A 15,542-nucleotide genomic window follows, 5' to 3' on the forward strand; every position below is an offset into this window, starting at 1 on the left:
ACGTAACCTTCTGTGCACACGTGCGAAAATCGTATGATGAGGAGCACGCCCGTGTGGGAAACGTTCCTGGTACAAGCGCAGAGTGGCATGCACGTTACAGTCCGCAGCTCCATACGCGAGGTGCATGTCGGCCAGTTCAACGTTTGAATACTCATCCATCCTACTGTCTCGGGAACCGGTTCGCAAATGCTGACTTCCAGCGGGATCGCTGTTCACGCGACCTCCCGTTCAACGTCCTCTACTGCATGACGAAGGCATTTCGGACCCTGCAATGCTATGTGATTCCGATTCGTCTTTGTGCCCCCTACACCTGCAAGTTTGTCGCACTGGTAGCGAATCACCCTGTATATTTAATCTTATTTTAATCATTAAATTACGTTCTCTGTCGGGTCAACAAGGATTAATATATGCTTACATTTATATTTTACTTATATTTCTTACGTTTGATTCTAATATTCCTAGAATTTCTTAACTTTTTATTTACATTTGATTTATATTTGGCCTATATTGGTTTATATTTGGTTTAGATTTAAATTACTTAGCATATATTGATCATTACAGAAACAGAGAACCGATTGTCGTTTTTTGCCTTCAGTCTGGGTGGTTGGCTCCAGTGGAAGTCATCTAGATTGTTGGTAAAAAGCGATAATGTATATATATATATATATATATATATATATATATATATTTTTTTTTTTTTTTTTTGCGTTTTCTTAAATCCCTGATAGTATTATTATTTGATTGATTTACTTTTTCTATTATCTATTTTATAGACATTATGGGTGTATTGCATGATTTCTTGAAACTGCATTGACCCATAAATATTAGTTACAGTTACTGTCGTTTTAACTTTCTTTTTTATCACATATATATATAGTGAAGAATAATTATATTAAGAAGCTAATTAATCATGGGGTGGAATGTGCCTGTACTAAAAAGAAGATAACATAGCTTATGGATCAGGGAAACTGCATTAGCACTCTTTAGAGGAAAGAAAGACTTTGTGTGCAAGAGAATCAATTTTTGGCAGAAATACGTGCTCAAAATATTAACTTTCCTCCTTCCCCTGCTGCTCCAGTAGCAGGAACTCCTGAAGATGAGGCACATGATATTTATGAGTGTGATCCCCAGGTAAGTATGCTGCAAATACAAATTCTTTTGTATTTGCAGCATGCTTACCCTGGGTACTTCACCCTTTGTACATACAATATAATTTATACATTTGTATGTATATATATATATATATATTTTTTTTTTTTTTTTTTTTAAGAGAAGAGGTACATTCATGAGTGTAGTTATGAAGAGAGAATCTTTACAATTGTTCTGACAAGGTGAATAGCTTGCCTTGTCAGTGAGTCTCCTGAGTGCTGGAATGAGAGATTTGTTGTTGTTATTTGGTTTTTAGGAGCATTAGCAACTAAGGCCATATTGCGGTGGTCAATTCCCTGACCTTTCTGCATCCTCCGTATTTGGTGGTCACTGGCTCAAACCATGGTCTAATCAAGAAGTGTATGCTACGCACTGCTGCTCCTGCCCACCTGGCTACGGAGGTGCCGAGAGATTGGTATGACACATCAGATCGTTATATGCACAAATATATGGTAGTCTGTGATTACATTGGGGATTTGTTCCTATGAATTGCAACATATATCAAGATAGCATTAAATTGGATACATTTTTTACATATGCACATTCCTCTGGTTAAATTTTTGGATACTTTAATTTTGATGGAACTGTTCATTAAAAACAAAAATTTAACCTATTAATATTAAACAGGAAAGCAATCAAATTATACATATGTATTATGCTATGAATAATAATGTATATGTAAACATTTATTATTCACAGTTGTATCAGTCATACTAAATTATTCACATTTTAAAAAAAGCCACAGATAGAAATATAAAATTATATATCTTATCAAAAGCAGTCTGAGCGTGATGAAAGCTTTCCCGGATTCAGTTAATTTCGCATGCTAGTATGGTGTTGTGATAGTTGGAAGCAAAGGTATAATGAGTGGGAGTAATTTACAGCCCAGATGATTGTGAAGATTACGATGAGTCTCTCTACATGCAAATGGAATGGTCAAGTTAGTGTGAATGTCTTATTATGGATGATTTTAATTTGCCTCTAATTTATTGGAGCAAATGGAAAGGAAACTCCATTTGGAGGACAAACTTTTTAAAACAACTAGATGATTTTTATTTGTACCAACATTTCAGAGAAAGTACTAGGTAAAAGAATATTCTAGACCTCATCATCACTCATGAACCAGATGACACAATAGGGTTGACAGTACAGGAACCAGTAGCAGAAAGTGATCACAGAATTCTATGGTAGATGATGAAGAGAGAGGTAGCAGTAGTTAAAGGCAAAGGAATGGGCTATAATTCCAGAAAAGGAAATTATGATGCCTTAAGGTCTACATGGCCTCTATTAACTGGATAGATATCGTACAGAGAGTAAATACAATTGGATTATAGTATACCTTTAAATTATTAATCACAGAAGCCTTGAATGCATATATACCATTAAAAAAAAAATACTCCATGAGGAGGATTCCAAGTTGGATGAATAATGAAGTTTCCAGATTACTTGAGCAGAAAAAGATGGCATGTAAAAGTTACAGAGCATATAAAAAGTACTGAAGCCTATAACAGCTACAAATTGATCTTTAATAGTGCCACAGAAAGGGTTAGGCTGGCATAGGCAGACTGTGAGAAATTGCTGGCAAAGAGTGGCTATAAGGAATTCTTCACATGTATAAATGCAAAGAAGAGAAGGACAAACTAGATTGGACCCTTATTTGATGGATGTGGGATAGTATTAGATACCTCAGCTGAAGTTTCAGATGAACTCAACAGTTACTTTGCATCAATATTTACAGAAAAAAAACCTTTTATGTCAAAGAGAAATTATGGGAGTCGAAAAATATCTAATTAATGATATTGAAATTTCACGATTATTTAATGGAAAGACTTTAAAGCCTACAGGCCACTAAGGCTCCTGGGATATATCTGGCATATATCTTAAGGGGGCTGCAAATGAGAGTTTTGAAGCTAATTATGAGCGCATCACTGGACTTGGGAGTGATTCTGTTGGATTGGAAAAGTGCCAACGCATCTCCAATACATAAGGGCAGTTCTAAGAGTGAAGTGGGAAATTATCAACTGGTCAGTCTAACTTCAGTATTAGGGAAAATCAAGGAGGCAATGATCAAGGGTGGAATTCAGGATCATTTAGGTAGATATGGAATTCTGAAGGATACCCAGCGTCTTTTTGTAAAGGAAAAATCATGTTTAACAAATCTGGTTAGCTATTTTGACAGGGTCACTCATGAGCTGGATTTAAGTAATAATTTCAACATTGTTTATTTGGATTTCAGCAAGCCTTTGACTCAGTCCCATATGAGCAGTTACTGTATAAGCTGGAACAGGTTGGAAACAGCAAAAATCCTTAGATGGATAACAGAATGGCTTCAGGGCAGGAGGCAGAAGGTTGTGATAAATGGTCATTCCTCAGATTGGGTTGATGTAAGAAGTGGGGTTCCCCAAGGATCAGTATTAGGACCAGTGCTCCATATAAGTAATGATCACTGCCAAGCAGAGCTTCTTCAGAGTGACCTAGATTGACTTCAGGGATGGTCAGAAAAATGGCAGCTATGCTTTAATCCAGGAAAGTGTAAGGTATTGCACCTGGGGAACAGTAATCCCAAAATAACTTATACACTTGGTGGAGTTGAACCAAACTCAGTAGTGGAGGAAGGGGCTTTGGTGTTATGATACTGTGAGACATGAGCTTCTCCAAGCATTGCAGACAGGTTGCAAGGAAGGCCTATGGTGTCCTATTGATGATTTATTGAACATTTGCTAGTAGAGATAAGGATGCCATAATCCCATTATATAGGGACCACACTTGGAATACTGTGTTCAGTATGGAGACCACACCTAAAGAAAGACATTGAGCTTTTTGAAAGGGCCCAAAGCCCTTTCAAAAAGCTCAATGGGTAACTTGCCTGGTGAGATCGGCAAAAGGGTATCCATATTAGCATTAGCATTAGTAGAGGCATTTGATGCAAGAAAGCAAGCTTATGCAGCATCAGCCAAAAAAAAAAAAAAAAAAAAAAAAGTAACATAAATAAATAAAAATAACCACTTCCACTTCACCCCTCTGTTCGTTCGAAATACCTGTCCAGCTGAGCCTTAAACTTATTTAGGCTATCAACTTCCACGACAAGGGATGGAAGTCTGTTCCACCCACCAACCACCCGCTGGCTAAAGGCAAATTTCCGCACATCTATCCTACATCTGTCTTTCCTCAATTTGAATTTATGCCCTCTCAGGTGATTTTTCTGAGCTAGAGGAAGAATCCCATCAGCATTGAGCATGCTCAAACCATTCAAGGCTTTGTACACCTCTATCAGATCACCCCGCTGGTGCCTAGTTTCCAGACACTGTAATTTGCAAAACTTAAGCCTTTCTTCGTAAGAGAACCCCTTTGTCCCATTCACCAATCTAGTTGCCCTTCTCTGTACTCGTTCCAGCAGCTCTACATCCTTCCTGAAATGAGGCCTCCAGGCCTGTATACAGTACTCTAGGTGTGGCCTGACCATTGCCTTATACAAGGGAATAATCACCTCCTTATCCCTGCTAGAAAAATTCCTATATATCATTGACAATACACCATGAGCTACTCTTGCAGCTCGTCTGCACTGCTCAGAGAACTTCATATCTGCCTGCACCACCACCCCCAGGTCCCTTTCATTCTCTACCACTGTCAGTGTAGTACCACAGAGTTGATACGTTGCTCTGGGGTTGCTGTTTCCCATATGTAGTACTTTACATTTGTCAATGTTAAACTTCATTTGCCACCTCGAAGCCCATCTGCTCAACCTTTCCAAATCCTGTTGCAGCAGCATAGTGTCAGTAGTGTCCTTGACAACCCTGCCAACCTTCGTATCGTCTGCAAACTTGGACATTAAGCCTGATATACCATCATCAATATCATTTACAAATACAGAAAACAATTGAGGAAAGACTTCAAATGCATGGGTTGTAGAGCTTGGAAACTAAGCTCTACACTAATAACATTAGTCCACGGAAAGCAGTGTTTATTGATTACAACTCTGTCTTCTCCCACTCAACCATCCCTTTATCCATAGCAACAATTTGCCCCAATGCCACACTGCTCCAATTTGTACAGCAGTCTTACTTAAACTCCTTCTTGGCAGTTCAGTGGTATGCTGTTTGCAAAGGTTTGGATTTGATTCCTGGCACAAGATTAAAGTACTTTACTACTGTTGATGATATTACTACTGTGGATGTCAGATGAACTAATGAGGCATATGGCAGAGAAGAAAAATGCATGGGATACTTACAAATTAACACATGACACAGAAGCCTATGATAGATACAAGTTGATATGCAACCAAGTTACAAAGGAGGTTAGGCAGGCAAAGGCAGATTACGAGAAATCCTTGGCAAGGGATGCAAAGAAAAACAGCAAAGAGTTCTTTACTTATGTTAACTCTTGAAGGAAGGGGATGAATCAGATTGGTCCACTTGATATTGATGGGTCAACTGTTGATGATCCTGCTCAGGTAGCTAACAAACTAAATGAATATTTTGCATCGACATTCACACATGAGGAGTTATTCAGCAAGGGGAATGCCAGAGGTGTATTCAACTCTAGCAGTAAGCTAGAGAATCTTGAAATAACTGGGAGTAAAGTGGAGGAGAAACTGTTGAAGATAAATACAAGAAAGGCACCTGGGGTGGATGGGATCTATCCAGTTATATTAAAGGAAGCAGCAAAGGAAGTAAGCAAACCCTTAGCCATAATTATGAGAGCTTCCTTGGACTCAGGGGAGGTACCCATAGACTGGAAATGTGCAAATGTGACCCCAATTCACAAAGGAGGATCAAAGGCTGACACAAGTAATTATAGACCTGTGAGCTTAACTTCTGTTCCAGGAAAATTAATGGAGGCACTGGTTAAAGAAGCACTGCAGGATCATTTAGACAAGACTTCAGTTATAGCTCAGACACAGCATGGTTTTGTTAAGGGGAAGTCTTGCCTGACCAACTTGATTGGATATTATGATGCAGTCACAAAAGAACTGGATGCAGGGAATAACTTTGACATTATATACTTGGATCTTAGAAAGGCTTTTGATACTGTTGCACATGGAAGACTGCTACACAAATTGGAGCAGTGTGACATTGGAGGCAAATTGCTGCTATGGATAAAGGGGTGGTTGAGGGGGAGAAGACAGAGAGTGGTAATCAATGGACACTGCTCATCGTGGACTAATGTTATTAGTGGAGTCCCTCAGGGTTCAGTGTTGGGTCCATTGTTGTTTTCTGTATTTATAAATGATATTGATGATGGTATATCAAGCTTAATGTCCAAGTTTGCAGATGATACAAAGGTTGGCAGGGTTGTCAAGGACACTACTGACACTATGCTGCTGCAACAGGATCTGGAAAGGTTGAGCAGATGGGCTGAGAGGTGGCAAATGAAGTTTAACATTGACAAATGTAAAGTACTACACATGGGAAACAGCAACCCAGAGCAACGTATCAACTCTGTGGTACTACACTGACAGTGGTAGAGAATGAAAGGGACTTGGGGGTGGTTGTGCAGGCAGATATGAAGTTCTCTGAGCAGTGCAGACGGGCTGCAAGAGTAGCTCATGGAGTATTGTCAATGATATACAGGAATTTTTCCAGCAGGGATAAGGAGGTGATTATTCCATTGTATAAGGCAATGGTCAGGCCACACCTAGAGTACTGTATACAGGTCTGGAGGCCTCATTTCAAGAAGGATGTAGAGCTGCTGGAACGAGTACAGAGAAGGGCAACAAGATTAGTGAATGGAACAAAGGGGTGCTCTTATGAAGAAAGGCTTAAGTTTTGCAAATTACAGTGTCTGGAGACTAGGCACCAGCGAGGTGATCTGATAGAGGTGTATAAAGCCTTGAATGGTTTAAGCATGCTCAATGCTGATGGGATTCTTCCTCTAGCTCAGAAAAATCACCTGAGAGGACATAAATTCAAATTGAGGAAAGACAGATGTAGGATAGACGCGAGGAAATTTGCCTTTAGCCAGTGGGTGGTTGGTTGGTGGAACAGACTTCCATCCCTTGTGGTGGAGGTTGATAGCCTAAATAAGTTTAAGGCTCAGCTGGACAGGTATTTGGAACGAACAGAGGGGTGAGGTGTAAGTGGGTTTTTTTTTTTTTTTTTTTTTGGCTGATGCTGCATAAGCTTGTTTTCTTGCATCAAATGTCCCTACTAATGCTAATGCTAATATTATAATCTTCCAAATGGCTTTGCAAGTTGGGACCAAATCAGTAGGTCTTGGGTGGTGGTGGTGTGTGGGTGGAAAGGGGTGGCTGTTACTCAAACAGATTTGATTTTTATTCTAAAAAATATAAAAATTGAGTATAGAATGCAAGCAGTTTATATGCATGATATTGTTACCTTATGGCCTTTGTTTCTCCTTACAGAGTAAACTACAATTTTAATTTTACAAGTGAGTTTTATTTTTCTATTCACTTTTAAATCCTTGTCTTTCAGTTTTACCTTATCATTTGTGATACTTACTTTAACTTTTGATAGACCTAGAATGGTAGCCATATTTTCATTCTAATTTGTATCTGTTGAAGAAAGCACTTTGCTTGCATTTGTAATCAAGAATTTCTCCTGCTCACTCTGTCATGGGTATCGTTAAATACTGAAATCATTAATGTATAATCTGAGGGCAAAGGACATTCTCCCCCCACAGACTATAGTAACCTAGCTACTCTTCACTGTAGTGGCTTCTTAGGCTGATGTTAGTTGCTTATATGAAAGACACCTTTTGCAATATCATTATTTGGAAAACATTATGTATCTGGATATTTTTTTATCTTGAAGAAAGAGCTTATAGAAAGGGGATTTACACAAAGAAGATCCATGATTAAATAAACTGGAAAAGTGTCATTATTTATTTATTTTTTTGTGTGTCTGTTCTTCATTTGGGTGAAGAACTAATCAGAGTTATGACAGAGTATAATTTTCTGATTTCTCCCTACAGAGTAAACTACAGTTTTTAATTTCACAAGTGATGTGTTATTTTTCTATTCACTTTTAAATCCCTGTCTTTCAGTTTTACCTTATCATTTGTGAGCATATTTTTTAGATATTCCAGTAGTCCTACTTGTTATTTTAAAAACTGTCTCAATTTGAAATTTTCTAATTTTCCAGTACTAAAGAAAATTGGGCAGATGAAAGTCCAGTGTTCTTCTTTAAGCTAGTTTTCTGGTTCTTAGTTACTTTCCCAAAATAGTTTAAGACTCATTACTTTTAAAAGCTATCTTTGGATCAATGCTGAATCTAGATCTATCTCAAAAAGGAGGAATGGATTTATAAACCTTTAGCATGGGTTAAAAAATACTGCTTTTTCAAGTATTTTTATATGAACTAGTAAGCCAATATAATGAAATTGCATTGCAAACAGATATTATGTAATTAAAGGTAATTTTTTTGAGATTATTAATAATCCAGGCCTATATCTTAATCAAAAATAAAATAAAACTTAGTTTTCCTGAACTTTAGTACAGTTTTTACTAGGTAGACCCGTTAGTTAATCATGATATTCAATGAGTAATTTTCTTTGAGTTATTTACTTCTAGAACTAACTTCAGTTATTGATAGAATTTACTCCATGATAAAATAAAATTATTTATTAACTAGTATAGTATTACAAAACCTTTGCCATACCTTGATCAGATGCAACTACTAATATTGTTATTGCCAGCAATATACACAACATGATTGGAAAGGAGAAACACTAAGAGATTTTAATATATAGACGTTGCTGGAGGACTTGGAGGGGGAGGATTTCCTCTCTCCCTACTAGAGGATGAATGCAAATCAAAGCACTTAGTGGTTTAAGTGATATTATACCTTTATTCAGGTAATATGATATCTTTAACATATATACCACCACCTTTTACCATATCAGTGATAATTTAACCAAAATTATGACTGAAAGGTGGTAGTGATATGAATGTATTGAATGATTACATGGAATGCAAACTCTCTAGATACATTTAAGATGCACTACACTGTTTCTGCACAGATACTTATTTTAATGTTTTAAAAATTTTTTAGCCAATTAATTAATTAATTCTATTTATTTATTAATAAGTTAATTTATTAATGCTATATTCTGCTAAGCTAACTGTATGCAGAATTTAACAATATTACAAAGGGATACACTGTGCATAAAAGAAGGAAGAGCAAACCTGAATACAAAATCAAACACCTTAGCATTAACATTAGTTGAGGCATATGCAAGGAAGCAAGCTTATACAGCATCAGCCGGCGCCTCCGTAGCCAGGTGGGAAGGGGCAGCAGCGCGTAGCACACGCTTCTTGATTAGACCGGGGTTCGAGCCCGTCACCACCAAATACGGAGGATGCGGAAAGGTTAAGGAATGACCACCGCATATCCTGGAGCAATATGGCCTTAGTTGCTAATGCTCCTAAAAACACAACTCTACTACTACAGCATCAGCCAAAAAAAAAAAGACTCCTTCCCATTTCACCCATTCGGTCACTAAATGCTTGTCTAGTTCAGCCTTAAATTTATTTAATCAATTAACTTCCACAACAGATGGAAGTCTGTTCCAACAATCAACTACCCACTGGCTAAAGGCAAATTTCCAGACATCTATTCTACAACTGTCTTTCCTCAATTTGAATCTATGCCCCCTGAGGTTCTTAATCTTAGCAAGCAGAATTATCCCATCAGCATTGAGCTTGTTCAAACCATTCAAGGCCTTATACACCTCGATCTGATCACCTCGCAGGTGCCTAGATTTCAGATGCTGCAACTTGCAGAACATAAGCCTTTCTTCGTACTTTGTTCCTATCACCAATCTTGTTGCCCTTCTCTGTACTTGTTCTAGCAACCCTACATCATTCCTAAAATGAGGCCTCCAGACCTATATACAATACTCAAGGTGTGGCCTGACCATTGGCTTCTACAATGGAATAATCACCTCCTTGTCTCTGCTAGCAAAATTTCTATATATCATTGACAAAACTCCATGACCTGCTCTGGCAGCTTGTCTGCACTGGTCAGAGAACTTCATATCTGACTACACAATTACCCCCAGGTCTTTTTCATTCTCCACTTCCCTGAGTGTAGTACCACACAATTGGTACGTTTCTCTTGGGTTACTGCTACTCATATGCAGAACTTTGTACTTGTCAATGTTAAACTTCAGTTGACACTTCTCAGCCCATCTGCCTAAATTTTCTAGATCCTGTTGCAGTAGCATACTGTCTTTAGTGTTATTAACAACCCTGCCAACCTTTGTATCATCTGCAAATTTGGACATTAAGCCTGATATACCTTCATAGATATCATTGATAAATACACAAAACAACAATGGGCCCAGCACCGAACCCTGGGGGTCCGCTAATAATAGGCCACGTAGAGCAGTGTCCATTTATTACCACTTAACCATCCCTTTATCCATTGCAGTAACCTGCCCTTAATGCCATACGGCTCCAATTTGTACAGCAGTTTGTATGTGCAACAGTATCAAAAGCTTTCCTGAAATCCAAGTATATGATATCAAAATTATTTTTTGCATCCAGTTCCTTTGTGACCACATCGTAGTATCCAATCTAATTGGTCAGACAAGACTTCTCCTTAATAAACCCATGCTGTATCTGAACTATTACTGCTGTCATGTCTAGGTGGTCCTGTATCACCTCTTTAACCAGTGACTCCATTATTTTCCCCGGAATAGAAGTTAACTAACAGGTCTGTAATTATTTGTCACCCTTTGATGAACCCCCTTTGTGAATTGGGGATACATTTGCACATCTCTAGCCCATGGGAACCTCCCCTGACTCTAAGGATGCTCTCATAATTATGGCTAAGGGTTTGCTTACTTCCCTTGCTGCCTCCTCCTTTATAACTGGATAGATTCCATCTGACCCAGGTGCCTTTTTTATGTTTAACTTCAACAATTTCTCCTCCACTTTGCTCTCAGTTTCACAAAATCACTTATCTCCCTGTTAGATTTTGATAAACTTCTGGCATTCCTCTCCTTGAATAACTCCTTATATGTGAATGTAGATGCAAAATACTCATTCACTTAATCAGTTACTATATGTTGACTAGATCAACATATTAAGGTGTCCTTTCTTTTTTGTATTTGAACAGACAATCGAAGCTGATGTCACAGAGCAAATGTGACATCAGCTTCAGTAATCTGTCTTTTTCAGTTTGCTTACGACGTTCATTGTTACAGTTTTATTCAGCAGTATAAACTTGTACAGTTTTTACAGTGCAAATTAGAATCAGTTAATATCAAAATTCAGTGTTTCACATTATAAACTGTAACCAACCTGTGCAATATCATTTTCAGATAATATAAATATTTATGCATAAATTTGTTTTCTTAATTTTTAAGGTTTTGTGATATTTTAATTGAACAAATATTTTATGACTGTAAGTTTAATTTGTCTCCTGCCTGTTCAATTATGATTTATTTTTTCTAAGTTGAATATTAATTTTTTTATAAGTATGGAAACTGCACATTAATGATTTGTTTTACTTTTGATTTTGTTGGCTGCAGTGCTGCAGCTTTATATACCTGAGTTATAACAAAAAAATGCATGACAATTTATTTTTAATTTGCAGTTATTGTTTGGTTGGTTATGTGTTTTGGTTGAAAGACCCACTTCTTTTGGCTTCTTACAGATAATTTCTGTTGGCTACAGTTGAAGAAATTGGGAGAGACCCTTTCTAACAACTGCTGCCTCGTTCACACTTCCTTTTCAGGCCCTTGACGTGTTTCAGCGTCATACTTCCTTCACCACAGATGATGAAAGTTACGTTCGTACTGATGATGATGATGATGGGGGCAATACAGACTGGGAAGAAAATATGAAACGCTGGGTGAATCGATGATATGTACACGTTGCTAAACTCGGTGTCCTCGCTGTTCTTTGAGAACTGAATCCAGTGCATCAGCTCAGTGTCATAGAATTTGTGTACATGTGTGTGTGCATTTATGTTTCAATGGCATTTATTCAGTAAAGACATTGTAAATAAATTGATTTGGATTGAATCTTCATGCCAGTTCTAAATTCCAGTGTTTATAGCTTTTTGTTTATGTATAGTAACAAATAGATATAAACAAATGCTTAATGGAGTAAAGCAGATTATGCTAAAAAAAAAAGTATACAAAGTACAATATTTAGAAGTGTACAGATGTGAAATTCATATTTGCCTATATGTGTGTGCAATAAAGATGCATTTTTGTGTGCCTAATCCATCTGTAATGGGTTAGACATACACAAGTTTTATTTCATAGTTATAATAAACAAATGTAACAAATCTTGTCAAAATTGGGTGTAGATTTTGCTTTGACGAACTTTCCATTCTTATGCAGATATCCCACGTGAAGTTTCCACTTGTTTTACTTATGTGTTATGCTTTATTATCTAACAGGATTTCTGCTGTGTTTGAAACTGTTTGCCATATTAGAAACTTAGATGATCAGCTAATAATTATTTTATGTTTTACTTATTCTGCATTTCCACTATAGGTTCCTCATGTGTTGCTGTATAGTTGACATATTGTAAATTTATGATTACTTGTGTATGGTTTGATGCTTCACTGTTCAAATAATGCTATCCCTAAATAGTTTTAATTGTATAATCATAATGAACCTTCTGTATATATGTATATCATGAAATCTATGGTATTTGTTGAGCAAACTTACGGTTGATGGAGTACAGAAGCATATATACTCCTTGGTTTTTTTGTTTTTTAATGAAACAAATTCAAAGATATTCATCTCCTTCTAGTTAGAAATTTCTGTCTACTTAATAAATGCTTCCATTTTTGCTTAAACTACATGTTGGATAGCATATTTACAAAACATCATTAATAAGCCTTATGACCAGTACTGCCACATGACTAATTTTTATAAGTGACTTTTACAATGAAATAATCACCTTCAAATATAGTTACTTTTTTTAAGCTAGCAAGAATTTGGTACTGAACCGTTTTTTGCTGAAATTGGGCCACTAGTGGTACCTAAATGACTAGGAAATGGCTCATACTTGTGTACACATTCAGTTTGATAATGGAACTTAGAAAAAATTTTGAGCATCATCTACATGCATATATACAGTTATAAAATTATTATCAGATTTTCTATCTTTCTATTTCTAAAGATAACTAACCATGGAGCTATCCATTTATTGATATAATTATTTGAATAAGGTTGACTTTTACTCTCACTGTTCTTTATTTATAGATAGAATTAATGGTATATTGGGATGAACTTTGTAAATGGAATAAATTGAATCTTGCACCTTTAGTTACTCTAATCTTTTTACATGTCTAGTTTGAAATAGATTGAATATGAAGTGAAGGATAATAATAACTTAATTTATTTAAAAATTTTGATATTATTACATTAAGAAAAGAATGTATCAGAAATTGCTGATATGTATGAATTTTCATTACATGATCAATTAAAAAATATTTATTAAGCAATTAAAAACACAATCAGTAGAAAAAATTATTATTAAAGGATATGGACATACTACGTGAAAAATATGAAAATTTGGATTGCACATACTTATGTATTATAGAAAAGATGTGGGCATATAAATTAGAAAAATAATGAAGTCACCATTTGTCATATGTACTGTTGAATTTGCATTTATTTGTGCATTACGGTTGTTTATCTTAAAATAATTTGAATTTAATAATAATATTCCTTTATTTGCAAATATGATTAATTTGTAATATATATATATATATATTTGTAATATATAAGTATATGTTAAGAATATTTGCACCCTCAGACAGCTGAGGCAGGAGAGGTTTACAAGGATCAAAAACCTCCAGCTAAAAATTGTTACATTGCAGTTTTTGAATTTACACTCTAAAATGTTTATCTTAAGCATAGAAAAGTAAGGTGATCAATATTTAATTATTATTAATTTATAAATTAATAATACAATTAGTAATCAGTTTATTAATTAATTATTAATAATGATTTTGGACTAAGAGGTCTAAGTTTTAATATTAGGCTAGTAGACCTTAAAAGCTTTGCAGGCTATATATATATATATATTTTTTTTTTTTTTTCCACAAACATATATATGCTTCCATAAGCAGTCTTCAGTGCAAAGTGCTTCTGATTGTTGATGCACTATAATAAACTTAACTTCTGTAAATTTTTATTCAGTTTTTTTTTTTTTTTTTTGGAAAATTAGTATTATGTTGATGCTGGCAAGTTCGTAGTTGAAAATGATGATCATGAGATCATTTTCCACTATGAACCTGTTCATGAAATTATTTAATATTAACTTTATTGACTGGTATTCTTATTTAATAAATATTTAATTTTATTTTCTGCTGGTCTCAGTATATTATATTAATGTGTAAATTATCAAAAGAAACTGAATTTTAGCTGTCATTGTGAGGGGCTCCTTTTTTTCCCATGTGAAATATTTGAAACTGGGTCTTACAGCCATTGTGTGGAAAATGTCAGTAAATTCTAGATGTTGAACACCATGGTTTTCATTGCAGCTGGAACTGATATACAGTTACATATTTGCACAGGATGGTTAGGCAATAGGATAAATGCTGGCAACAAGAAGAAACAATTATATGAAAATGCCCTGCTTTGTTTTAATTATTAAAAAAACCCCAGTTTTTTTATGGAATCAAAAATGGCATTCTGTTAATTATGATATGCTAAACTCAATAACAAAATATTGAACAAAAATAAATAAGAAGGAACCAATAATAATAATGTATTTATCGTTTTTTTTTTTTTTTTTTTTTTAGAATCTTCAAGTTCACCCATCCCTGAATTGAAATACAAATGCTTGCATGATCTCTAGCAGATACATTATGAACATCTGTGTTTCTTACTAGAGTTTTACAGATACTACATAGAAATGACAGTTGAATTGAAAGATGCTTTTGCTCTCCTGGCATCTGTTAAATATCAAACAAGAATTACATTTTTTCATAATTCATAGCATCAAAATGAAAACAGAAAATACTGCATAATCATGTAGAGAATATTGGTTGGGAGAGGTACATAAAAGGATTTTGTATTATAATTTAAAAAAAAAAAAAACAGTAAAATTGTAAAAAGTGTCATTTGTCAGATGCCATGTTCGCAACGTTGAGGTTAATGAATCTGAGAAGCAAAACTCCATCTAGTAAAATTATGTGGAAAACTGATTGATTGATATTCAGCCATGATTTGATAAACAGGTGAGCATAACCAGTAAAAGCAACTCAGTCTAATGAGTTACTTTTACTTTTTAAAATCCAGAAATGGAGATGCCAAAGCATTTGCTGGCATCACATAGTACACTTTTACTCTTCATCCTTAGTATAAGGATCAGACTGTAGCATATATTTCCACACAAAGATTTAATGGCCATTTTAAAATGACATGAGAAAAATTTGAGAATGGATATGGGTAATATGCAG

The 15,542-nt window shown here is 35.5% G+C and overlaps 1 protein-coding gene across 1 annotated transcript in view; it reads left to right on the top strand.

Moving 5' to 3' along the window:
* The window catches only part of LOC150087585 (dystrobrevin beta-like), a 152,181-nt gene extending 140,106 nt beyond the window's left edge, over window positions 1-12,075 (top strand). Inside the window, exon 17 of the mRNA XM_090372149.1 lies at window positions 11,850-12,075. Coding sequence (XP_090228275.1) covers window positions 11,850-11,978 — 129 coding nt within the window. The 3' untranslated portion in view covers window positions 11,979-12,075. The remainder of the gene's footprint in view (window positions 1-11,849) is intronic.
* Window positions 12,076-15,542: the final 3,467 nt, after the last annotated feature.

The sequence above is a fragment of the Mastigoproctus giganteus genome, chromosome 4 (genome assembly GCF_048544385.1).
Source record: "Mastigoproctus giganteus isolate SK-2022 chromosome 4, ASM4854438v1, whole genome shotgun sequence".
Classification (NCBI taxonomy): domain Eukaryota; kingdom Metazoa; phylum Arthropoda; class Arachnida; order Uropygi; family Thelyphonidae; genus Mastigoproctus; species Mastigoproctus giganteus.